The sequence below is a fragment of the Mastigoproctus giganteus genome, chromosome 8 (genome assembly GCF_048544385.1).
Source record: "Mastigoproctus giganteus isolate SK-2022 chromosome 8, ASM4854438v1, whole genome shotgun sequence".
NCBI classification, from domain to species: domain Eukaryota; kingdom Metazoa; phylum Arthropoda; class Arachnida; order Uropygi; family Thelyphonidae; genus Mastigoproctus; species Mastigoproctus giganteus.
The window spans coordinates 77116895-77143660 of NC_143582.1; the positions used below are offsets into that span (position 1 = coordinate 77116895).

At 35.4% G+C, this 26766-nt stretch overlaps 1 protein-coding gene across 1 annotated transcript in view; it reads right to left on the minus strand.

The window, feature by feature from the left end:
- Positions 1 to 26766, minus strand: part of LOC150081651 (long-chain-fatty-acid--CoA ligase 1-like) — a 254279-nt gene that overhangs the window by 80814 nt on the left and 146699 nt on the right. Inside the window, exons 7-10 of the mRNA XM_090380577.1 lie at positions 25677 to 25849; positions 21221 to 21253; positions 9952 to 10074; positions 5766 to 5843 (exon numbers count right to left, since the gene is read on the minus strand). Coding sequence (XP_090236703.1) covers positions 5766 to 5843; positions 9952 to 10074; positions 21221 to 21253; positions 25677 to 25849 — 407 coding nt within the window. The remainder of the gene's footprint in view (positions 1 to 5765; positions 5844 to 9951; positions 10075 to 21220; positions 21254 to 25676; positions 25850 to 26766) is intronic.

Here is a 26766-nt window from a genome sequence, read left to right on the forward strand (position 1 = left end):
CCATCCACCCCAGGTGCTTTTATGTTTAAAAAATTTCTCCTCCACTTTGCTCTCAGTTATTACAAAATCATTAAGCACCCTGCTACAATTTGATAACCTTCTGCCATTTTCAAACCTTAACTCCTCATGTGTGAATGTAGATGCAAAATACTCATTCAGTTTGTTTGCTATCTGAGCACAATCATCAACAGTCAAACCATCGATATCAAGTGGAGTAATCAGATTCATCCCCTTCCTTTTAGTTTATATAAAAAAGAAATCCTTGCTGTTTTTCTTAGCATCCTTTACCAAAGATTTGTTGTAATCTGCCTAACCTCCTTTGTAACCTAATTACAGACTAGCTTATATCTTCCATAGGCTTCTGAGTCGCTTGATAATTTATATGCATACCATGCATTTTTCTTCTCTATCATGAGTCTCAGTTCATTTGATAACCATTTAGGCCTAAACCTTGAACAATTTTTTTTTTTTTTTTTTTTTAAATAGGTATGCAACTTTTAGTAGCTTCCATGATTAATTCCTTGAATGCTTCCCACTTAGAATTTACTGTTGGTAACATTGTCAGTTGATCCCACTGTACAGAATTTAAAAAACTGTCTGAGACCACTGTACTCACCTCTACAGAAGCAAAAACCCTTTCCTTTATCCCCTGGTGGTAATTATATCTTCATTGATCCTCCTTGATGAATTGGGGCCACATTTGCACATCTCCAATCCACGGGTACCTCCCCCAAGTCCAAAGAAGCTCTCATAATTATGGCTAAGGGTTTGCTTACTTCCTTTGGTGCCACCTATAATATAACTGGATAGATCCTATCCACCCCAGGTGCCTTTACCTTTTTTATCTTCAACAATTTCTCCTCCACTTTCCTCTCAGTTATTACAAAATCATCTAGCTCACTGACAGAGCTTACTTCACCTCTGGCTCCCCTCCCCAAACAATTCCTCAAGTGTGAATGTAGATGCAAAATACTCAGTTTGCTAGCGACCTGAGCAGAATCAACAGTTGAACCATCGATATCCAGTGGACCAATCTGATTTAACTCCTTCCTTCTAGAATTTTCATATGTAACAGATACTTCCATGGGTACTGTTCTTCTGAATTGGTTTCAGTAATTCCTGCTCTCTTTCAAAAGAGTCTGAACACGTGCCACCACCAGCCATTTACCATGCAACTTTAAACTCAGATCCAACTTTTCATCTTCCTTGTTTATTCACAATCAACTGCTGTTTTCTGGAAAAACCTTCCTTCATATGCATTTCCTGAAAATTATAGTCTACAAAAGTTCAAGTCTAATTTCAACAAATATCTTCTTTCTCAATCTCCAACCCATGCACGGTACTAAGTACTATAGGTTCTAATACCTCTCGTCTTAGAGGTTTTCGTACCCCTCCCCTTTTCTGGGGAAGTAATGATGCTGATCAGTGTCCATTTCCTCCTCTGCAAAGAGTAGGAAAGACTGATTTGTCCAGTACCTCATCCTCTACATCCATTGTTTCTAGTATTATGGATGGCTCCTCTTCCAATCTTTTTGGCCTTTCTTTACTACTAGGTTTTGGTATAGCAGAGTACTAGGAGGTATGGATATCGGAGTGGCAGCTGACTTTTTTTTTGGAGTGCAATTGGAGTAAATGATTTTTGGTGGTATAGTCACCTTAGTTTGTGTACCGATAGCACATTCGCACGAACCTTCTGGGCATATGAAGGCCTCCTGCTATTTATTGGTTGGATGCATTTTCTGACCTCCTGATAGGATATGTTCAGCTCTGCTTTTATTTTTTGAATTCTTTTTTGTCCTTCCACGTCTGGCATGCGCAAGAGTATGCAGAGTGCTCTCCTTGGCAGTTAGTACAATTTGGCTTAGAAGCTAAACATTCATTGCACTCATCTGTAACACCACAGCGAGCATAGGCAGGGGAGCCACGACAAGTTGTTTCAGAGTGGGTGTACTTTTTGGCATTTAAAACACCTCAGTGGATTCGGGATGTAGATCCTCATTGGGCAGTTTAAGTAGCATGTCTTTATGGAAGTTGGATGCTGTGGGGTGATGAATGTTAGGATGAGAATTCTGGTAGGGACAAGATTCCCATCCTTTTGCATTGATATTCTCTTGACAGCCATCACTTCTTGGTCTCTTAATTTCAGAGCAGATTTCAGAGACATTAAAGTTCCACTCTGATACGACACCACACGAAGAATTCAGAGTTTTGTGTGGAGGATGACAATGGGTATTCCTCCTATTGGTGTAGGCTTTCAAGATTTTTTTGGCATGTTTTGTATTGACTGCTTCGACTAAAATGTCTCCAGAGCATAGTGTAAAGTGTGTTAGTTGTCTGACAGCACCAGGGGTTTCTTACATCTCCGTGTTGTATTCTTTGTGAATGACACAGAACAAAGTGTGTGGGGAGTGGTCTGTTGTGTAGTGTTATGTTCTGTTGTTTCTCTGACCATTTAGCCATTGGGCCCCACCATTGCCATGAGGAGGCAGGTCAGGCACCAGTAGATTATTTAAGTACCTCTGGCAGGTACTTAAATAATCTCCACCACCTAATTTCCAAGGATTTCAGTGGCAAGCCTTAAAAAAAAAAAAGGAAAAAAAGTGTATACTAGAATTTGACTGAAAGAAATCTACAAGAAAACAATAGAATTTAGATGTCGATTAGAATTTGGCTGCATTGTTAAGGAGTGTACTCTGTGGGTTTAGTGAGAGTGGAGTAGACTGAAGACTGGGGAGAAAACAGAAGAGCATGGATGATAGAGTAGGCATCCCCCAAAGAGGGTCAGTGGAGACAAGATAACCAGGCAAAGTATTGGGGAGGAGACAGATACCCATCTCCTCCTTCCCTCCACGGGGATGGGGTTTTAAAGGAAACTGGATTAGAGTACTCAGTTCAGAACGCCAAATGGAGTGTCGGCAGCAAAGCTGCAGTATGTCATCGTCTGTGATGGTTGTCAGGTCCATGTAGTGTCGAATCCGGTAGGAAGATAAAACTGCCTATCCCACTCTGGGGGGAGACGTTAGCCAGCAGTGGGGAACCCATCAGGCAAAGGGGTGGGAGAGACACTCCATTCACAATCCGCATTCTCATTCATTTTTTTTAATACTTGATAATTTTTTTCCTCTAAGTTTTATATTTAGATATATATATTTTTTTCTCACTCACATCTCCTTCTCACACATCAGGGGGAGGGTGAAGATGTGTAGTGTAAATTTAAATACTAATCAAAACTAGGGTTAGTGTGTACTCAACTGTAGCATTTATGGGTTTGTGTTCTTTTTCTCACACACTTACACATTCATTCTTCTGGCTTTCATTTCATTTATTCAACCCCCACCCCATGCACCACACTCCCTGGGGAGTGCAGCCAATTAAAGAATTTAGGCGATCCTGCCATCCCTTCTAATCCTTTCTGGATGAAGAGTGACATCTTCCTGAATGAGTGCTCACCGGTGGCATGAAGAATGAGAAAAAAAAAAAAGAATTTCCAATGCCTTAAGTATGTCACCCACCACAGAGCCATACAAGGGGGGGATGCCCACTCGTGAACTAGCAAGTACTGCATACGCAAATGGGACACCAAGTTTGCTTGGGAGCACCATACCCACATTCCCAATAAGCCTTGATCCCATCCCAGGACCAAAGGAGGGAGACATTGGAATGAAGTTGACCCTAGCAGTAAGAACCACCCCTCAGTTGTTCTCAGTCGGGCCAGTTCAGCACCTCCCATCTGGTTGAAGCAGTGGCCAAAGTGGTGTATTAAGACTGGGCCCCTCAACCACCACAATCCCCTTACCAAGTTTCCAATGATATCACACTAGAACAAATGTATGGGCATTAAGATCCCAGTGATACTAATCTGGAAGGCCATCAGCATCAGTGGGAGGTCCCCTCACCACATACACATTGAGGGGACAATTCTGACTCACCCTGCATAACAGTAATATAAATGCCTCTCATCATTACTTTGGAACTTATCCATCAGAAAACACCTACAGTTAATGACAATCACCACAAAACATCAGATTGTAAGTTCTGACATATAGCAGGCCAATGATAGTGAGTGACAATTCAATCATATCTCCATCCTATCAAGCCATTCAAGCATTCCATTTTTCCTTCCTTTCCCCTGCCCATCACTTTCCTTCAATTACATCTCTTAAACTTTGCTCTTGGTACACATCTAACCCAATTTTTTTAGTTGCTAGCCTTTACCATACTCAACTTTCTCCTATCTTCATCAATACTTTTTCATTTCTAGCCTTATTTATCCATTTCACCTTATAGAACCTACTCAGTCTCCCAATCCCTTAAGCATGACACTCCATATAAAACAATTTCTTGTTCCTTTCCTGTTTCCCACCAGTCTTCTATTTATCATCCTCAACATCTTTGATTTATGCAATGTCTAATTATCCTTAAATCCTTACATTTGATGGAATTATTTTTCCTTTCTATTAGAATCACAAGTCAAAATCTTTTGACTTTTCCCCCGCCCCAGATCCCTTCATGCAGCTCCAATATCCATCACCAAACTTAAATTCATCCACAATCTCATTCCCTTCCATCTCTCTAACATAGATCCTCTCTATATTCAGTCCATATATTCTAGTGCAGTGTTTTTATTTCCATCCCTTATAGCATTCTATTTCATCTATTCTTAAATTTATTATTTTAAAAACTACCTATCACAATTTCCCTACACTATTCTCTTAGCCATTCCACCCTTGCCTTATCTGTTCTCAATCTATTCTTATACTCATTTTTTCCCCTTCTATTTTTTCTTGTCTCATCCATTTCCTTTATTTCCACAATAGTTCATACAATTTTCTCAAATCTAGTTCCTTTATACTCCTTTTCTCGTAGAATTTCCTAAATTTATTACTTCATTCCAGTTTCAAATGAAACTACTTTTGACCTTGCCCCTCAATCTCTCCAAATAATATTTTCAAAATTTCCTTATCCATATTCCTTATCTTTTCTACATCTTACTTGTTATACTGCTTTGTTCTTTCAATTCTCAAACTTGATTCTTATATCTGTAATAACTATATTGTGATTACTATCAATATCAGATCCTTAACATGCAAATTTCAATCTTCCTATATCTTTCTTTACAATTAAATACAATAATTTTCACAGAATCAAAATGTCACCTTGCTTTACCTATTACCAGCATAATTTTTAATAACAGCATAGTAGTTTAAAGTATCTATTAGACAACCTCTGTAACCTTAATAGCATCTTTAGCCTGCTAACACTTAACAGAAAATCCACAAGCACATGGGTCATTTTAACCATAACCAAACGGAGATCTTAATTTTTTTTAATAAATTAACTAGGGAAAATATTTTCTCTGAATATGCACAAAATCTGCATGTAATGACCAGAATGGGCATGAAAAGAATAAAAAGAAAGATGGTGGGACATTGATAAACATCTTTAGGTAATTTTTTCTCCTGTGAACTAACCATTCCTATTTCAAAATAAAATATGGAGAAGAACTGCATATCATCCCTTAAAAGCAACAATAAAAATTAACTTATATTAAAAAGATTTTTCTCAATCGTTAAACCACATAACTAATAAGTGATAACTTCAAATTAAGACCCATTACAAAATTATAAATTTTTACTAGTAAAAATATGTACATTCCACTCTAGATTCATCTTGAGAAAACTGAACAAATTATCTAAATAAATAAAAATTTGGCCATAATTACTGTTCTGCAAAAAAAAAAAAAAAAAAAAAAAAAAAAAACTTACTTCACACAATCTCTCAAACATATGTGCTAATGGCAAAAATGACATCATTACATCACTTGAGTTTGGTGCAAATTCACCCTAAAAAATTAAACAAAAAATTGTTACATACAAACAAAACTATAAACCGTTGCAACTGAATTACTTTCTTATAGATATTCAACTGATTATACAGACAAACGTATATACCAGAGTTATGTATCTTTACTATAACTAAAGCTGAAATACAATATGCAACTCAACTAACAAAAACATGTCCAACCAATATTAACTGACCTAGACTTAGGATAGCACATATACCAGCTTCATCCCAAAGTAGGCAACATTCATGTATACAACTATATTTAAATAGTAGGGGGGGAAGCTTGGAGACCAAGATCACAGAGAGGAAGGATTAATAAAAAACAAGTTGAACAATTTTATTTGACTCCACTGGATGTAAATGGAAAAGATACTAGTGGTTCACCTTATGAAACTATAACTTCTGAATATAAAAGCATAAAAATTAACATGAAACATTTCCAAACTAAGCCACTTGGTAGCATTGTCATTGGAAAGCATTTATATAACCTGCATTTATAATATCAGGCATACATAAATGTACACCTGATGTAAATACAGGTTATGCAAAAAAAAAAAAAAAAAAAAAAGTGAGAGCAGATTAGATTATCACAACCTACCTTGTACAGTAGATCAATACACGTGTGTGTGTGCACACAATCTTGCTCAATTAAAAAGCTAAAGTAGACCTATATATGTCTAGGAAACAAAGCCTTGATAAAGTGAAGTATGAATAAAATAAAGATAAGGAAAAAAAAAGATTTTGCTTATAGGTATAGGAAATAATCTTTAAGCGCAAAAAAAAAACAAACAAAGAGGTTTGTGTTCATTTAATGGAAAACAGCATATTCCATCTATTATCAGGGAACTGCAATGTTTACATACAGATAGCATTTACACGTGGGTTAATTTTTAAGCTTTCCATGATTTTAAGAATTATTAAAATAGTGTCAAACATTTGTTATTTATTGTAATATTTATACATACATAATTGAGGTCTGCTAAAGGAATACAGCCACTCAACTTACGTAAGGGTTGTGTTCGTGGAACTGTACATAAGTTGGAATTTCCCTAACTGCTTATGCAGCACTCACAAATTTGATTCAATTTGATTGAAGCAAAAATGAAATGTTCAACAAACATGTAAATAGAATTATTTATTAAATTTTTTTTTATCTCATGCACAGGAAAATTATAGAAGTGTACAAATTTACAAAAACTAAAAATTATAAAATTACAAAAAGAGAGGAGACAAGCATAACACCAGCAAGTTTAACTTTCAAGCATTGTTACTAGAATTAACTCTCCAGCTGATAAGCACACTGCTGCAGAAGTTGAGGGCTGCAGAGATTTAGAAGCGATTTTTTTCCAACACTTCAAAATCTCTGCAGCTGCAGAATTGGCACTGGCGACTTCACCGCATACTTTAATATTTTGGAAACCAGCACGATGCTTGAACATATTAAACCACCCACTGCTTGCCATGAACTTGGCTTGGGGTTTGCCGTACTTATCCTTAATATCTTCATTTCTTGCTTCTGCTTGAATGGCCATTGGACTCAGGGGCACTTGCTTCTGAATATGATTTTCCTTCCATATTATTAATAGCTTTTCCATCTTTGATACAGAACCTGAATGCTGTTTTGCAATCACTGCTGATGCATTGATCTTGCAACATGCACTTTTATATGCACTGTCCCCTAAAATAGTATTCACTGTTGAAGCAGCAAGACCTAATTTGTGTAATAGATGAAACTTTGTCCTGCTTCATATTTCTTAATTAATCATCTTAATTTCTAAAATCAACTTTGTTTCATTTCCTAGCACTGCCAGCACTTTCACTTTCTTGGTCCCTTTCCCTTCACCATTGTAATAAGTAAATAGGAATGAAGATTTCAGTGAAGGGGAACTCATTTCACCATAAAAACCCACAGAATTCCAGTAATCTGTATTAATGCAAATGCAATAAGATAGTTTACTACCAGTTTATAATAGACTGCATTAACAGAAAAGCCCAATAAATGGAAAGTGCAAAGTGTTTTGGTTTTATAAATAAATTTTCTGTTTATACTCCGGGACGACCAAACGGTCAGAGGAGTTCACAAGATAGACAGAATACAAGAAACAGCACCGTATTCAGCAGTCACGGGCTTGAACCCCGGCCACTCAAGGCACGTGTACTTATGCACCCGCGCACCTGACCACTAGGCTACGGCGGCCTTATGGTAGTGACCTCCAGAAATGTGTTAGAAAAATATCACAAAATTGATTCTTATAACAGAACATATAATAACGATGAAAGTGTATGGCAATTTCCATTATAAAAAGCCTTTTAGAGAGATAAATAGCTTAGTTATACAGTGAAAATTATCAAAAAAAAAAAAGTGTTATTGGGTTCACATTATATTTTCACAATACTTCCATTTATTCCTATAGGATGCAAAATACTTTTCCACGATTTTTAAGTTTGCACCGGCCAACAAAAACTTGCTTAAAGTCTAATTTCGGTAAGTAGAATATTATGTAAGCCAAGGAGTGACTGTATTACACTTGATTTCATAGCAGGATTAGTCACAGTACACATGTTAGCAAGAATTAGGTTCTTTTCTTAGGGAATTTGGAGCCAAATACTCAGTCCACAGTGTACCAGTTTTTATGCTCTAATTCATATATAGTTTTTGTATTATCTGCATTATTACCAATTCAGCATTTACAACAAAAACTGGTCATTTTTATTCTCACCAATGTAATATCGTTTTACTTCTTTTCTCCCCAAAAATAGTAAAACAACTTTTCCATCAAATTCAGAATTTTTAAATAACTATATCTTCATTAATGAACTATATAGAGTATGCCAATCAATTTGTATAACTGCACTTTTACCATGTGAATCTATTAACAATATTCTTCAAGAAAGAGGCCAAAAACCATAATATTTAAGAAGACATACAAGATTTCCATGTGTTATAAAGTGCTAAATTATAACATTTAGCTTTGTGTACTATGTAAATATCATTTCTCAATTAAGTGGTGGGAAATGTGATGCAATAAGACATTTTTAAATAAATGTAACATGCATTGCATAGGCAAAAAAAAGAAAAATTCATAGGAAAGAAATAAAAAGAAAAATTCATAGGAAAGAAATAAAAAGAAAATTTCATAGGAAAGAAATAAAAAGAAAATTTCCAGCACACAATCCAAAGTTGTGAAAACAGAAATTAATATCAAGGAAAACAGCTTGGTTTCTAACAATTCTTCATACTTAAAAGTATGAGTGCAAGAGAATATTGAACTAGCTTAAAAAAATTAATTAAAATAATAATTTAAAAAACTCAGATCTTTTCCTGATGAAACCTTGGAAATGCTCTTGGCATCCAAATTAGATAGTAGGGTCATGTTATAAACACTGACTTAACACTCCCAAAAAGAGCAAAATCCACAAAAGCAGATTCCTTTAAGCTATCAATAATAAGTTGGTGTCCAACGCACATTTCAAACAGAAATCCACAGCCAGGAAAATCCTAGGAAAGCTAATGTTTAAAAACACATTGGTACACCATACATGCTGTATCTTAATATAAAATGTATATTTTGTTAATGAAATTCAATTTAAAGTTCAAAGCTGGATTTAAAAAAAAAAAAAAACACCCTTCTTCCTTCCGCTTACCATTACCAAATAGGCAGGTTTTTTTAAATTCAAATTGCGCCAGTTATGTCAGTGTGTATTCATAGGACAATTATATATTGCCCAAATTCATCCAGACTGAAAAACAATGCATGCAGAAAATTGACTACTGAGATCAGCTAACTACAGCACTGACTGAAATGGACTAGGAATTCCTCTAATCTATGCAAAAGGATTTTAGACCAGATCCAACCAAATAATAGGAAGTTGCAAAAAACCAAAGGATTAATGGTTAGGTACCTTCCCCTAGATGTTATATTACTTGCTTACTAGGTAATAATCATTACCACAAAATTTACTATAATATTGTAGTACCAACATAAAATTGAAATCTTATAATTTCCCATGATATGTCGGTACCATTCAAAGATAAGATAAAATAACTTAAGTTTAAAAATTCTTATGTTAAAAAAACTTGTTATACAAATTGAAAGAAGTTCTTACCAATTGTTCAATAACTGCACTAGTATCAATTATTACGTTTGCATGAGTTAACATAACACCTTTTGGACTTCCTGTGGTCCCACTAGTATAACATACAGTTGCCAAATCTGATGCTTTTGGAGGCTGGGAGGCAAAACAACAAAAAAAAAGTATGAAAAATTAGACAGACAAAACAAATTAAGAAATAATTAGGAAATCAAAAAAATAAATTACATACTACCTTCATATCAAAGTTCTTGGTTAAACCAAGTTCAGATGAAAATAACTACAAATCAAATAGCACCTGCCATTCCAGCCAGCTTTTTTTTTTTGGGGGGGGGGGGGGGGGATCCATGTGTATCAGAACTCATGAAATCCAAAACATTTTTTTTAATGCTTTTCAGGCTGCCAATTAAATATACACTGAATGACTCACTATTAGGCATATCTGCCTAATAGTGAGTACCCCCCCTGCCAGAACAGCCTGGATTTACTATAGCACGTAATCAACAAGGTGTGCCACAGTGACATTGGTGTGCACTGACTCAATCACTTCTTATAGTTTTTAAACTGATTGCAGATCTACTCTGAACAGACTGTTTCATCCCATTCCACAGCCAATTTTATTAAGATCTGGAGACTAGGGAGGCCACAGAAGCAAGCTGAATTCACTCATGTTCCTGGAACTAATTCCATCCAGTTCTGGAATTGCAACATGGTGCATTATCCTGTTGAAAGAACCATTTGCAGATGAATACAATTTCCAAATTACATGTGGCATCACCAAATATTACTCCACTGGTATCAAGGGAACGAATGTTCACCCCTCCCCATACCATTATACCTGCAACCAACAGTCTGCACTGATATCTGGTAGAATGCATCTATAGACTCCTGCTGTTTACCATATTATGGTCCTCCCATCAGTTGTGAAACAAGAAACTATTTGTCAGAACAGGCAATGCTTTTCCAATTCTCCACTATTCAAAGCTGTCCCTGAGCCTACTGTAACCATACTTCTTTTTTACTGACAGGTGAGGAACCTGGTCAAGTCATCGGCTATAACATCCCACCCATGACAACATACAAAAGTTGTACATTCTCAAATGTCTTTGATTACCACTGTTGCACTGGGTTGTTATCTAAGTCTTTCAGTTATCCACTTATTAGCCTCACTGGTCACAGCCAATGGTGATCCTGTTTCTGACCAGAGGATAATCATTGGCTTGATTTTAGTTATCTGACCAATTTCATTACACCAAAGACAGTTATACATGAGAACCCAGCAGGGTTGCAGTTTCCAAGATACTCAAACCAATGCATCTGGCACCAGTTACCACATCATGTTCAAAGTCATTTTTAAATCACATCCATTTTCATACTTAAACTGCACCCTAAGGCATTATTAAATCAACTGAGCCAAAGCATGGACCCCCCCTCCCCAAAAAAACCCTGAAAACACTGGATTGCATTGTGAAAAATGACTCTTGCATTGCTTCTACCATAAGATGCAGTGACATGTGACATAATAATTGCCATGAACCAATATAAATTATTTAGTCATCATATACTAATACAAAAGGACTATCAGAAATGTGTTATTGCTCTGATATAAGGATGCAGAAGTTGACGTGAGTGTAACGTGTACAAAGGAACAGATAAGGAGGGAGAGGTTAGGAAGCCAACTGGTTCTCATGTACTGTCAAGTACAAGTGTAGTGAGACAAGGAGCAGGATTATAAAAATGACAGTTTTTATAATCCTGCTCAATGGGTATAAAAACAATGTAAAAACAAGGTAAAAAAACAATGGGTATAAATAACTATATAAACAAACAGAACAAACCAACAAATCAGAATGACTAGGTGAATTTTAACTTGACATAGTGATTTAAACTTTTAGGTTGACTCACTCAATAGCAGAAAATCTCTGGATTTGCTGACTGCTTTCTAGGCCAAGATATTATAGAGGAACCAAAGGGAAAAAAAAATTTTTTCACTGATTTTCAGCAGTAATTCCTATTTGCATTAAGAATCTTTAGGTAAAGGCACCACTAGGTGACAGTCTTTGGTGTATAGAGATGGGATTTTTTTGAAAGAATAACTGTCAAGGGAAGAGATTGTTTTTGTGAAGGTGAATGCAAGTCTTAGACAACTTTTAAACTTCTTTTCAGTGGAACCAACTAATTTTCTGAACATATTAAATTTTCAGGAAAGTAACTAGACACTACATTTACATTTGTGATCAGGCAGCCCAGCCAAACTTTGGCATCCCTGTTGTCTATCAAACTGATCAGTCACTAAGGCAGCAACAACATGCCAACATCTGAATTCAGCCACCAAGGTAACAATGAGCCATCATCTGAAATGAAACAGAATATGATAAGGCAGCATATTCCATTTTCCTAATTCTACTGGAACTTAATAGGAACCAAACTAAACAGCTAGATGGGGGAGCATACCCATAACCTAACATTACCTATGGATTACCTCTAACAGCAATCAACCAAAATTAATACACCCTCAAACAAACAAGTATTGTGCTAAAAAAAAAAAAAAATAAAAATAATGCTGAAACTATTAATATCTGACCATAGATTAAAGTACCTTCTAAAATTCAGTTTATAAACCATTTCACATAACACCATGTCAAGTTTTCCAGCCATGGATTGTGCAGCATACACTGCTTTTCACACTTCTTTTAGTTATCAGAGGAAAACTTCATTAAGCCCATTTCTTAAACTTAAGATCAGACTATTGACAAACTGACATTATCTCGTATGCATTTCTTTTTCCAGCTTTATGTATCTCAAGTTTGCTATTATTAGCAGGGGGGGCCTGAATTTATAAATTTGCAGGGTTTGGGCAATATTCATATAAAGGTGATTAGAAGTACAGGGAAGGTGAGAGGGGCATCATTATTCAAAAAAAATTGAAATTCTGTCATCAAATAATGCCAGAAACTTACTAGGTGGTAGATGGCTCTCATCAACCAGTGCAATAATCAACCATTTTGCTTATTGGAGGCTTGAATTGGTGAAACCCATGTTTAGTTTCTAGAGAAAAGTTTCCGACTTATCTTACTCAAACCCATTGGTAATCCAAAAATTTGTTTGTACACCTTGTCTCGAAAGGTGATGTGGTTGGCCTCAACTAACAGTTTAATCAAGTGAAAAATTTCCTTCAAGGAGACAGATGTAACCCTAGTAAACGAGATTGTAACCATTGGCAAGAGTTTAGACTTGGAGGTCAACAAGGAGGATGTGGTGGAGCTGGTAGAGGACCACAGACAACTCAACACAGAACTTTGTTGAGTTGCAACATGAACAGATGAAAGTTATGCAGGAGGAGCACTCGGGAGAGGAGGAGGAGGTACATGTTTCAAGTGCTGAGATCAAAGAAATTTGTAGCAAGTGGAGTGAAGTGCAGGTTTTCATTGAGAAGCATCACCATAACAAAACGGTGACCAGCAGAGCAGTGGACATTTTAAATGACATTGTGATGTCCCATTTTTGGAAAATAATCCAACAAAGAAAAAGACAAATGTCTCTGGATCGTTATCTTGTGAAAACACCAGCCACAGAGCCAGCAATCGAACCACTTCCCAGGATACAAACAAGAGAAAAAAAACACCAGAAATGCCCGACTTTATTATGGAATGGGACTCTCCTTTGAAGGAGTAGTCTTCCTCCTCTTCCACCATCTACCTGTGCCAGCAACTATCAACCACAAAGGTAAAGTTATACTGTATATTTTATATATTTTTGCCACACAAATCTATGTGTGGCAAAAAAAAAAAAAAGTAAAAAAAGTAAAAAAAAACAATGTTTCTGGGGAGGGCGAACAGATTAACTGGATTTGCATTAATTTCAATGGGAAAAATTGTTTCAGTTTGCAAACGGAGTCAAAGAACAAATTAAGTTCGTGACCCCAGGTACCACTGCACCATTTTTTCACAAATTTAGGTTGTATTATTGAATGTATTAAGTTAGGAGTAAATGCTGGGAATTTGTAAACTAAATCTTCACATTTTGGCAACACTGCCTTCTTGACCTTGAGCTCTGTGCAGCAGTATTTATCAGTGTTAGCTCAGTTTATTTGAGGTTATCATGTCAAACTTGTGCTGAAAAGTAACTAAAATGTCTTCATGCAAGTGTTAAGATTAGTTGAAGTTAAGGAGTACAATGCAAGGAGTAAGAAGGAAATTTATCCTATTATTCCATCTGCCATTAGACTAATCCAGAAGTTAACCTGCCAATTCCATGAGTTCCACTTATATTGAGGTTTGTTTGTTTGTTATTTGGTTTTTAAGAGCATTAGCAACTAAGGCCATATTGCTCCGGGATATGCAGTGGTCATTCCCTGACCTTTCCGCATCCTCCGTATTTGGTGGTGACGGGCTCGAACCCCAGCCAGTCTAATCCAGAAGGTATGCTATGCACTGCTGCTCCTGCCCACGGAGGTGCCTCCTTATATTGAGGAAGGTATACTGATATAATTGTTGAAAGTGAAGCTTCTGAAGTTGAAACTGAAGTCTAAACATCTGTATACAGAGTCCAGCAATCAATTGCTTCCAAAGCAAATGCAACAATCTTGTAAGAGATTTAAATTTAGTGAAGGAATCTGCAGAACTCCTTGGTTCTAGACTCAAGTCTAACACATGGGATATTTTTCTTGTGATAGAGACCTAGAACAAGAACCAGTTCCCTACTTGTGAGAAAAATTATGGTTTTTTTTTTTATAGTAATACAAATGACTATAAACCATTTAGGAATTAGTTAAGTCCAACAGCTCACTATGTGCACTTGAAAGAAACATATGGGAACTTCAAATTTTTGAAAATTATGTTGACTTTAAAGTGATAGGCATGTTACCTGTATATCAAAAAAATGCCTTGCTTTTTGTGTGAAAAGGATAGTAGGGCAAAAGAGCAGGCACTCTGATGTCAAGGTCTGGCCAAAGAGGGACAGTTTGTTGCTTGGATCAAAGAACAAAGTTTACAAACTACTGGTAGACCCCAAAACTGTCCTACTACAAGCTGAGTTTGATAAAACAGCTTGTGAAAGTTTTATTTCAGGAAGATCCCTGTTTCAACTTACTTTTTGTATACTCCTACATCAACTACTTCCCTGAAAATCTAGGAAGTGTTAAGTGAAGAACAGGGTGAAAGGTCTCACCAGAATGTTCAAGACATGGAAATGAGGTACCAAGGAAGGTGGAATGTCAACATGCTGGCTGACTATTGCTGGATGCTGAGGACGGGCTATAAAGTAGAATCTCCAAGAAAATCAATGAAATGAAAATCTGACCCATTGTAAATCAGTTTTTAAAATGAGGAGAGTGTTTAGTAGACTCTTTATCACATTGCTCTTTTTAGAGTTTTCAACATGTATTTAAATATAAAATTCTGGTAAAAGTAGCACCTTGTCAATTTCAGTGCAAAAATTCTGCCAAAAAAAGAGTGAAAAATCAAAATTCTTTAATTTTTGAAGAAATCTGAGAATCCTTAAAATGAATCAAACTTTTTCTGAGAAAAAGTGATTTTTTCCAAAATGTAAAGTGGTGAAAGATGCGAGGATAATTTCTCAGTAAGAAGTTCTGAGCAGTGCAGACTAGCACTAGGACTTCTGACAGGGATTGTCACTGATATACAGGAACTTTGCAAGCAGGGAAGAAGTTATAATCCACTGTTCAAGGTATGGTTAGGCTACATCTTAAATACTGCATATAGGTTTGGAACACTTATCAGGAAGGATGTAGATTGTCAAATCAACAGATCTATATCCTAAAGTACACAGAAGAGCAATCAAGAGATCATTTGAAGGCAAAATTATTCTTAAAGACTTTGGTCCTGTAAGTAGCAGCATCTGGAAAGTACAAATCCATGTAGTGACATGTTTAAGACTTTGAAATGGTTGAATAAACTAAATACCGGAGTTTTTTTTTTATTCTTAAGTGATGCATATAAGCAGACAATTCTAAATTGAAAAAGGATGATTGGAATAGGTGTGAAGTCTTCAAGCAAAAGAGCAAGTGCTTTTTAGAATAAACTTCCACCTAAAGCTGTGGAAGTAGGAATTAAGTTAAAAAGATTTGAAAAATTAATAGAAGGGATGGGCAAGTTTTCCCCCACTGATGCTGTAAGCTTACATCATTCAATATTACTGAGCACAAATAAAGAATCAGCAGTGGCAAACACTTATTTTAATTGCAAGATTTGCTCATTTCAGTTTCACTGTTAGAGTACCCCAACAATGATCAAGCTATCATTTCTAAAACGAATTACAAAACACAAGAGATTAACTTACAAGAGAAGAGAACTGAATACTACTTGAGAAGTCATGCAGTGATACTGGTATCATCTATTAGATGATTTAGCAAACATTGGCTAAGTCCCAGCCTTCACAAATTACTTTCCATAATATTTATGAATTATTCCAACACTTGCTATTACGTCAATACCTATGCATTTAAATCAAAGAAATACTTTTCTAGCCTATGTCATATCCAATCCAAACTTATGATTCCATTTGTACTGAACTAATATTCAACCACTTCAGTAAAAATTACTGTTGCTGTGGTTCAAATATGACTTAATTTCTTTTTTTTTTTGCTATACTTTAAGAATCCCAGGATCCTGAAGTCAAGATTAAAATAAGAGGACACCACTAACTGGAGCCATGGTTAAAATAGAAGGGCAATCCCTCATGTAGTCTATTTCTAACCTTAATAATTGGAGAAAACACACCAAATCTTTATTAAAGATTTGGTGTTTTCAAGAAGAGTTATTTAACTTAACTGAATAAGAATAGTTATTGGATTACTTAATTGTGGCAGAATTCACCTCTACTCAGTTTTCTTTAGAAAGACTATAGAAAAAGACAGCAATGAAATGTATCAAAAACAGACAGATCAAGTAACAAAATAGTTAAACTTTAAACTGGACCAATATATAAATTTCATTGCCCTTATGAGAGGATCTGAAAATTTAATGCCATGAAATTAAAATTTAACTTAGTATTAGTAACGGCCGTATGGTGCAAGAAAGCCTATGGCTTATGCTGCACCAGCCAAAAAAAAAAAAAAAAAAAAAAATCCGAACAAAACAATGATAAAAACAAAAATCAAATAAACGAACAATAATAATTAATAAATAAATATAATAAAATGAAATTAAAAATTAAATAAAAAGGAAATTAATCCTATCATCCTATGCGCTTCCCTTACCCGAAAGTACTATCCAGATGACCTTTGAATTTCCCCAAACTGTCGGCCTCTACCACCCATGAAGGCAACTTATTCCAGTAATTTATAACTCGCTGGCTAAAATAAAACTTCCTGCAGTCCAATCTAAACATTTCCCCGCGTAACTTGAATTTATGTCCCCTAGTTCTAGCATCATTTATAATCTTGAAAATTTTGTCCTCATTCATTTTACTGATGCCTCTCAGAGCCTTAAACACCTCAATCAAATCTCCTCTAAGGTGTCTAGTTTCCAAACTCTGCAACCCACATATTCGAAGTCTTTCTTCATAAGGACGCCCTTTTGCCGATCTCACCAGGCGAGTTACCCTTCTTTGCTCTCATTCTTGTCTCTCATTCAAGGTGTCTCCTTTCAATTTCTTAATTTCAGAATTCAATTTCCTTCATTTGCAATTTACTTTGATTCAACTGCAAATATCTCAGGCAAAAACTGCTGCTACACTTTGTTCAATAAAAATAAAATAAAAATGTAGACAGGTATGTGATTGCCTAAGTGAATAATTAGCACCAAAATATCACAAGGTATGGAATTTCACTTTACTGGAGATAGACTTCAACATTTTATTTCATTCTGTTAAAGAAAATATTTTCTGCATAAGAATAAAGTATTTCTTCTCAGAACTAAGCTTTTAAGTATATAGTGTTTAAAGTTATTACACTGAGGAATTTATTATAGTTACACACAGAGCGTACAAATAAAGAAGAAATATATTTCTTCTTTATTTGTACGCTCTGTGTGTAACTATAATAAATTCCTCAATGAATCCAGAGCGCGTAGGCCTGTTTCGTTATAGTTATTACACTGGTTAAGGATAGAAGTTACTAGCCTCTAAATGGTTATGAAAGAATTAATACAAGTTTCATTATTAGTTAACCATCATATAGTAAATAATACAAACAATCTGATATCAGTTTGGCTAAACAGCAAAGTTACAAAAGGGAATAAATAGGTGTAGACAACATTAGTGATTAATTAGTGGGATGAGCAAGTTTAGTGGTCTACATCTACCCACCCCACTAACTAGAAAAGTCAAAAAGAAAATTAGGGTTTCTGGTATAGCTTCCTTATATAAATATCACTAAATCAATTTAAGTTAAGTAAAATTTTTTAAATAAAAACTGTACATTCAGTAAGTTGGTTTGAGATTCCATTGGAAGGGCAAAATCCAACAACACAAGGTAAAGCAGGAGAGAACATATTTCATATATATTCTCTCCTATTTTCAATGCAAGAATTGAATTTAAAAAACTTTCACCATCATTAAATTAGAATTTAGTAATAATTAATTTATTTGCAATATACAGATTAAGAAGAGACTATAGTGTTTTGAAGCAATTTAGTTACCGTTTTTTTTTTTTTTTTTTTTAATCACACAGGTCAAGTATTTTGAATTTGGTGGGGGGGGGGGGGTGACATGGACTAGATAGATCTTTGGATGTCAAATCCATTTTGGTTTTCCTCTAGTTCACATTAGCTTTTATGATGAGATCAATTGTGATGTGAATATGAGGCTTATTATACCAATCACATACTTATTTGGCCAATCTACATGAATATAAACTGATTCATTATTAATTATAAATACATATTTATGAAATTGCTTGAATATATCTATATCATTATTTCATAATTTAAATTAGTTGATTATAAATTTTCAGGTAAAATCCAGTGAGTTACTAAACACATTCATTGCCTTGAAAGAAAAAAAAAAAAGTCACAAAATAATTCTGCTATGTCTACAGCTATTTCCTAACCAAATCACAACAGTATACAATCCCAATGAATATTTGAAAAATTTAGAAGCTATACTTTGATTGTCCTCAAAATGATTGGAATAAGGCATGGCACCACATGTTAATAGTACTGCTGGTTGTAATGGACTGCATTACTGGATGAGAAAAAGGAAAGTCAATCCTGCTTGTCATACTCATGACATGGAGAGAACTAAGATAACACAATGGCTGGGTACTTGATTACTGCATACAGGTCTGGAAGCCTCATTTTAGGAAAGATGTAGATTTGTTTGAGCATGTGCAGAGAAGGGCAACAAGATTGGTGAGGGGAATGAAGGGATCCTCTTACCAAGAGAGGCTTAAGTTCTGCAAATTGCAGTGGCTGGAGACTAGGCACCTGCGTGGTGATCTGATCAATGGGTTGAGCACACTGAATTCTGATGGGATCCTTCCACTTGTTCAGATTACGAACCTAAGGGGCATCAATTCAAATTAAGAAAATACAGATGTAGAATAGATGTGCGGAAATTTGCCTATAGCCAGCGAGTGGTTAATTGCTGGAACAAACTTCCATCTGTCGTTGTGGAAGTTGATAGGTTAAATAAATTTAAGGAGGAACTGGACAGGCATTTGGAGGGAATGGTGCATTTTTTTTTTGGCTGATGCTGCATAAGCTCATATACTTGCTTTCTTGCATCACGTGCCACTACTACTACTGGTATATTGTTACCTAGTGCTAGTTACCCAAGATAAGCTGAACAACCTCATTAGAGATAGTCCTCTCCAAAGAGAGAAGTTGAACCTATCACTGAGAAGTTTAGCTTTCCTTCTCACTAAAGCAGAAACACTTAGCTAAGAAGAATGTAAGAATGTCTCACTATTGAAAAAAGAAATTAAATTTTGGTGACATTCTTCAGAGTATGCTCTGCTACTACCACAGCATCAATGGAGTTTTTAGGGAAGTGTCATAAGTATACATTACATCTACATGCCATCTCTTCAACTCCTCGAAGTCTGAAAGCTATTCTATGCATAACAAACTTAGAGCCATCTGTTCCCATTGCCCACTCTTCAGTTATAGGAAACAGACTAATATGAAGACACTACTAAAATGCAATTCACAGATATTCCATCTGTGGTAACCTCGAAGTCATTGGTGTATTAATGGATATGTAAGGACAGTTCACAAAATACTGTTTCCTATGCCTGTGGAAAAGCTGTTCAACCATAGACCATTATATCAAACATGACTGGCCATAAATAAGCATGCATGAACAAGCAATAGAGTGCAGTTTGTTCTATTAGTGGAAACAATTTTTTTCTTCTACCTCTCATGTTAAACTCGGTATAATGAAGAGTTCTGTTTTTCATTATTTAAGTATGAAATTTGCAAAGATCAGTACTGAAAAAGTAAACTTCATGGGGGCCTCAAATCAGAGAGCTTCTGTGGAATGCAAGCTTTGAAAATGCTTAAATGTATCAGAACTAAAACCATGCCAGGCTTTCAAATGGCTTAGTGGAAACATATGGGGTAACCACAGCTCTCCAACAAAGATAAGTTCAGAAACCGCTCAGTGCATGTAAGAAGTGGGATGTTGTATGCCACTGTAACTTCATTTATATGCATTTAAACTTTTCCCAAAAACCCTGGCACAGAGTGACAAGTAGTGGGGGGGGGAGATGATTTATCATGACATTAAGTTAATGGAACCATATCCATAGTCTGCTAGAAAGAACATATGTCAGCAGACTATGGATACATGTATTGTGACATTACAGCAAAAGCAACAGGTACCAAAAGAAATCATCCATACACTTAAATTGTACATATCTTTTTTACAAGTCTACGGTATTATTTTAACTAAGGTTTAAATGGTAAAGTAACAAAAATTTAACTGTGACCAGTCTCTTATGTTTTGTAATGAAATATTCTTAACTTGTACTGATTATCAGCAGTTATTACAAAAACTAAACTTGCAAGAGAGAGAAATTTGAAATAATGCACAACAAACTAAGCATAACAACAAACACAGAAATAATGCATAACAAACACAGAACTGGTTTAGGGAAAAAAAAAATTAAATTTGTTATGGGGAGAGGATCTTGTTAACCAGTGTTATTACGCACAAGGCCAGGTTAAAAAACATATGAGGAAGGAAAAATCTCTACAAATGAGAAAAACAGTAGGAACAGAATATGATTAAAGCAATAATGCTGGTATTGGATGGTCTGCACATATTTAGCACTATATACTACTTCATAGCTGTTAAAAGTCAAACAATTATATTAACTTACCATTATATTGAGTGGATTGTTCTTGCCCTTTTCCTAGTTGAAAAGAAAAAAAAGACCTTCATTGCATACTTATAGGGAGCAGGAAGATACAAAGTATAATGATAATACTCATAATGGCAAGATGACATAATTGGTTTGCTTTTAGCAAAGCAAACCAATTATGTTAATCAATACCATCATGCTAGAACTCCCATTAAGAAACTGAGTACCTGGCTACATGGCAAATAAGCAGACACACAGAAAAACAGTCTGCGTAACTCTGTACATAGCAAACAGGCACAACATGAAATGTATTAACAGAAAACTGGCATCATATATTAAAATTGCAAATGACAAATCATTAAATAAGGAATGAGTAAAATATTAAAAACTAATGATCTAGTGTAGTGCATATTCTGCAAAAAAAAAAAAATCCATATGTACAATCCTCCTTTACTGAAAGATTTCTGCATTGTTTCTTTAGGACTTCAGGCAATAAGTCATCACTCTAAAACCTCAGGAAATCAACATCTATATGAAGTGCCATGTTAAGCTCTGTCAAAAGCTATCCACAAGATGTAGTCTTGAATGAACTAGGCAAAGTGTGATGATCTGTGTTCAGAGACTTAATATGCAGACATCCCATACATTAGAAGATGATAGAAATTATCCTGACAGTTTTGATCAACCTGATTACACTAATTCTAACAAAATTTCTGCAAAGGTCTAGAGGTGGTTGCCAGAAGTTGTGCTGGAAATTGCAAGGTTGGTCCAGTGCAATAGTTGATTGTGCAGCTAATGACAGTGGCTTAACAGTAATTGGAGATGCAGAACTCCAAATCTCATTTTCATATAAAATGGAAGAGAACAGTTTGAATTCATTTTCAGATTATAACTGAAAATAAATCACTAACACACAAGGGACTACTTCATTTGATGTTAGTGGTGATGGAATCTTAATTTTGAATCAAACACCATTCCAAAATCAGAATGTTTTCTCAAATCTTGTAATAAATCTCTCAAGGAAAATACACTTGGGATTTCTGCTGAGGCTACCAGATTGAAATATTCTGTGCTGGTTGGAGGATGCTAATATGACTTGAGAAAGACAGAGAGATATCTCTAAACAGCTCAATTAGAGCAAGGATTTTCACACCTGCAGCACAAAGTAAAAAAGGTAAACTGCAGCCATTATCAATTCACAGCAGGATGGAAGTTGCCTCAACTATTCAGGTTAATAGAAATGGACCATCTTGCCAACCCACACTGGGCCATGGTGGTCCAGTGTGGGTTGGCAAGATACTGTATTTAGCAGTCAGGGGCTTGAACCCTGGTCTATTCAGAGTATGCTACAGCACTCTCTCCTGACCACTCGGCTACGGAGGCCGTAGCAAGTAGTATACCATTACTGTTACTAATGGATGTAATAAAGCAGTAAACAAAAAACCTGATAATACTCCTGTTTTATATCCCTTTATGCTGCTGATGTGAAAATCCTTGGGAGGAAGGCAAGGGGGACACCAGTGTTCAGTTTGCAGATCCACTCTTAGGAGGAGTCCTATTTTCATGGAGAAAATTGTGAAAATGATGCACATATCCCTTGATGTAGTGGAACCGAAGAGTTTACTAACATAAAATTCTTGCAGAGGTCAACGTACATTACAGAACTTATTAAAACCACCATGCAAACACAGAATCTTGAAATCATACTTTACCTTCTCTAACACAGGCTTCACATTTTAAAATGTCTTCCTTAATATAAAAAAAGGATGCAATAGGGACTGATGACCGTATACTTCTATTGTAAAGCAAATACAGCTTTCAAACTTTTACTTGAACTGCCTATGAAAGATTCAACTCTTCTGAATTGTGACTACCACCAATTTGTTCATAAAAAACAATAGCATAGGGATTCTACAAAAGTGTAAAAGTGAACATGAGTGATCTGTCTTATGGCACCAGGAGCAAAAAAAGGGTGGAATAATGAGATATACTACAGATTTTGCAGCATACTTAACTTTGATAAATCCACCATACAAAATCAGCATGTGTCATGATGGGTTTTGGGTACACTTACAATTGAGGCACACTTTATGACTACCACAAAACCTTACCGCTAACATTGACCTTCAACTATCTTAACAGAAATGACCAAGAACTTGTCATCTTGTTCACCCACAGGCAGTCCAAGATAGGACTGGTGCACTGTAAAACTTGGTGCCACCATAGCACACTTCATCTGCTTAGGACTTATATAATATCCACAAGCACAGCAGAACATGTCTAGAGATATGTGCCTTTGTTTTAGTAGCCACAGCAAACTGCAACATACACACGTCCCAAAAACAAAACCTTCAATTACCACCAAAATATTAACTAGATAAAAACCAGTAACACTGATAGATCAGCACACAAAATACCTAAGAAAGAGTTAAATATAAACAAACATTTTTTGTTATACTGTAACAATTTAATCACCAGTAATTACACTGATAAATTTGGCAAAAAAATAAATAAATCAACAATAATAAACTGAAAGCAATACGAATACAAGGTGTGGTTATCAATTGTTTCACAGGTGGTGCTGACAGCACCACCTGTGAAACAAAACACAGCAGTTGACCTTGAACATTTCCCTAGTTGTCTGCTAAATTACATTCCAACATGCTCAGTCACTTTGCAGTCAGACAGCTTTTCATTATCTTTGTATATGCAGTTTGCCAGAAAATTTACATAAAGCATTGAATAATGAATCAACATTCGAATTTTTTAACAAAACTAAAGAAAACAACTGAAACTTGAGTTTGCAATGTTACATCAAATTTATGAAGAAATTAAGTCAAGTGTGTGTGTCAAAATATTTTATATTTTGATATGGACAAAGCAGAAATTAACTGAAAATTTATACATGAGAAGACTCCAAATTTGTGAAGACATTTTTAAAAAATTGGAAGCAATCAAGACTGAGTACTGTAATTACTTGCAATTAAAGTGGGTTGTTCCAGTAATACCCAGAAACTAATTCAGTTAATGGGGAAAAAAAAAAATTTATAAAATAAAACAAACAAAAGTAAAACACAAAACCATGCTTCTTTGATATTAAAGGAATTAATATGGCCGAATACATCTCACCAATTCAGACTGTCAATCAAACATACTACATTGAAGTTCTGACTAGGCTGCGTAACGAGAGAGAGAGAGAGAGAGAGAGAGAGAGAGAGAGAGAGAGAGAGAGAGAGAGAGAAAACAAAGGAAGAGACCTGAATTGTGGAAGTACAGTTGGATGCTCTATCAAGGCAATGCACTGCCTGTTCACCAGTTTCTGGCCAAAAAAAAAATCCCTGTGTGTGAACATGCTTGCCAGACATAGCTCCTTTACTTTCTCATCCCTAAACTGAAGAGGGTTGTTGTTATTTGGTTTTTAGGAGCATTAGCAACTAAGGCCACATTGCTCTGGGATATGCAGTGGTAATTCCCTGACCTTTCCGCATCCTCCGTATTTGGTGGTGACGGGCTCGAACCCCGGTCTAATCAAGAAGCGTGTGCTACACACTGCTGCTCCTTCCCACCTACTGAAGAGTGTACTTAAGGAAACTCATTTTTTGGTCCACTGAAGATGTGAATGGCAGGAGAGAGAAAAAAAAAAACGACAATTATTTTGAAGAGGGTAACTTGTAAGGTATGAAAATTTTCATTGTTTATTTTATTACAGCAATCTGAAGTCAGTTTACCAACCACCTTTATGTTAGTTGATTGGGTTCTAACATTGGGGTTGGGTTTGGCAGGTAGGGAGGTCCCCTTCTACTACCTAAAAATAAATATGCCCATGTGTTGCTAAATGCAGATCAATAAAATTTGTTTATTTGGCATTTATTAACAGGTCACCCTAGCTTTTGACCAGATCCAAAACTTCATTTTTCAGCAAGATCACATGCTTAACTAAATATCTAATATAGAAATGCTTTTTCCAATATTTATAATCCAAAAAACTAGTTGTGTAATAAAATGTGGAATTATATATTTAACTCAGCACTGTTTACAGTTACTCCAATCTAACTAAGCACTTTAACACAATTCAACAAATAGCTCATAGCTTTAACTGATATGCTTAATTTACCTATACAAACTTTTTACCGACGTGGAAGTACAGTGTGTTTGGGGTCAAACAGCACCAGGGGTTTCCCCCATCTCCGCGTAGTTTGCATTGTCGTGTGATACAGTACGCTGTAAAGGCCAGAGATTTAAAAGTGTATGGATATTGTACATGAGTAGTGTTGTGCACAGTTGTTCTTCTGGCCATTTAGCCACCAGGATGTGGAAATGAACATTTAAAAAAAAAAAAAAAAAAACACTAAGTAATGTAAACACAGATCAAATGTTTCTTTAAAACTACATGAATTAATAAGCCAACTTCATACACATTGAAACAAGACCGAACTTAGTTTTATTTAGAGCAAAATCAAATTACAATACTAACCTCAATTTCATTGAAACTATACAATGAAATTCCACACTCCTGTGCCTGTTTAACAGTGCTGTTAGATACTGGATTGATCACAACAATGTGTTTCAAAACTGAAGTTTGGGTTGCTTCTGCTAAGAGAGATTTAACCTTTTCCTCTTTATCACAGACAATAACACTGATTTCAGCTGAAATAATAAATATGCAATTGTTACTAATTAAGATTATATAAGTCAAAAATAGTAACTGTACTCATCAATTAAAGTGAACATCCAATTCTAGAATAATTTGAGATATTTTAACGGTGCCCCCTCTAATCGGCACCGTTAAATTTATTTTTTTTTGTCTATTTTTGTTTTGTTTTATTGTAGTGGTATAAATCTCTGTTTGGTGATATTTCACATAAATTTGGACCTGCTGTCCAAATAATCCCTATATATATATATATAGGGATTATTTGCTTAAGTAATTATATATATTTTGTATTGATTTATTTAAATGTATGTTGTTCCATAAGAAGTCCACGTCTAGCTATACAGCTAATGGGGGGCGAAGTTAGGATAGTACTTAGGATAGCAATACATTCCTGCCTCGTACTGCACTAATAACTCAGAATGTTGAAGAATTTTACGGGAAGACAGTGAAAAGAATATGAAGAAAATACAGTTGGTGCTCAGGTAATCCGGGGGCGCAGGATCTCTTCCGTATTAGTAACAGTCCTTGATTGGGTAGGTTTTTGCAATTTGGAAGATGTCTTGGTATCTCTGTATATCCGAAATATTATGTTAATATCAACTCTAATACTTAAATTAATCCTAATGCTGTTAACTATTATAATTAGAAACATAAACCAACTAACATTAACTCAAAACTAATTTTTTTTTAAATTAAAATTTAGAAGGTAACTTGGCAGTAGATGTGAAACTGCTATCTCTTCAGGATGCCACACCATTTCACTATATTGTACTGAAATAGTCCATATATGCCACCATTAACGTTTCAATAGTTTCTTGTACATAATTGTGTTGGGGCCAAAAATTTAAAAGAAAGGAATTTATCTGATGTACAGAAAACTGTGGCATCTACATTAAGTTACCTATACTTT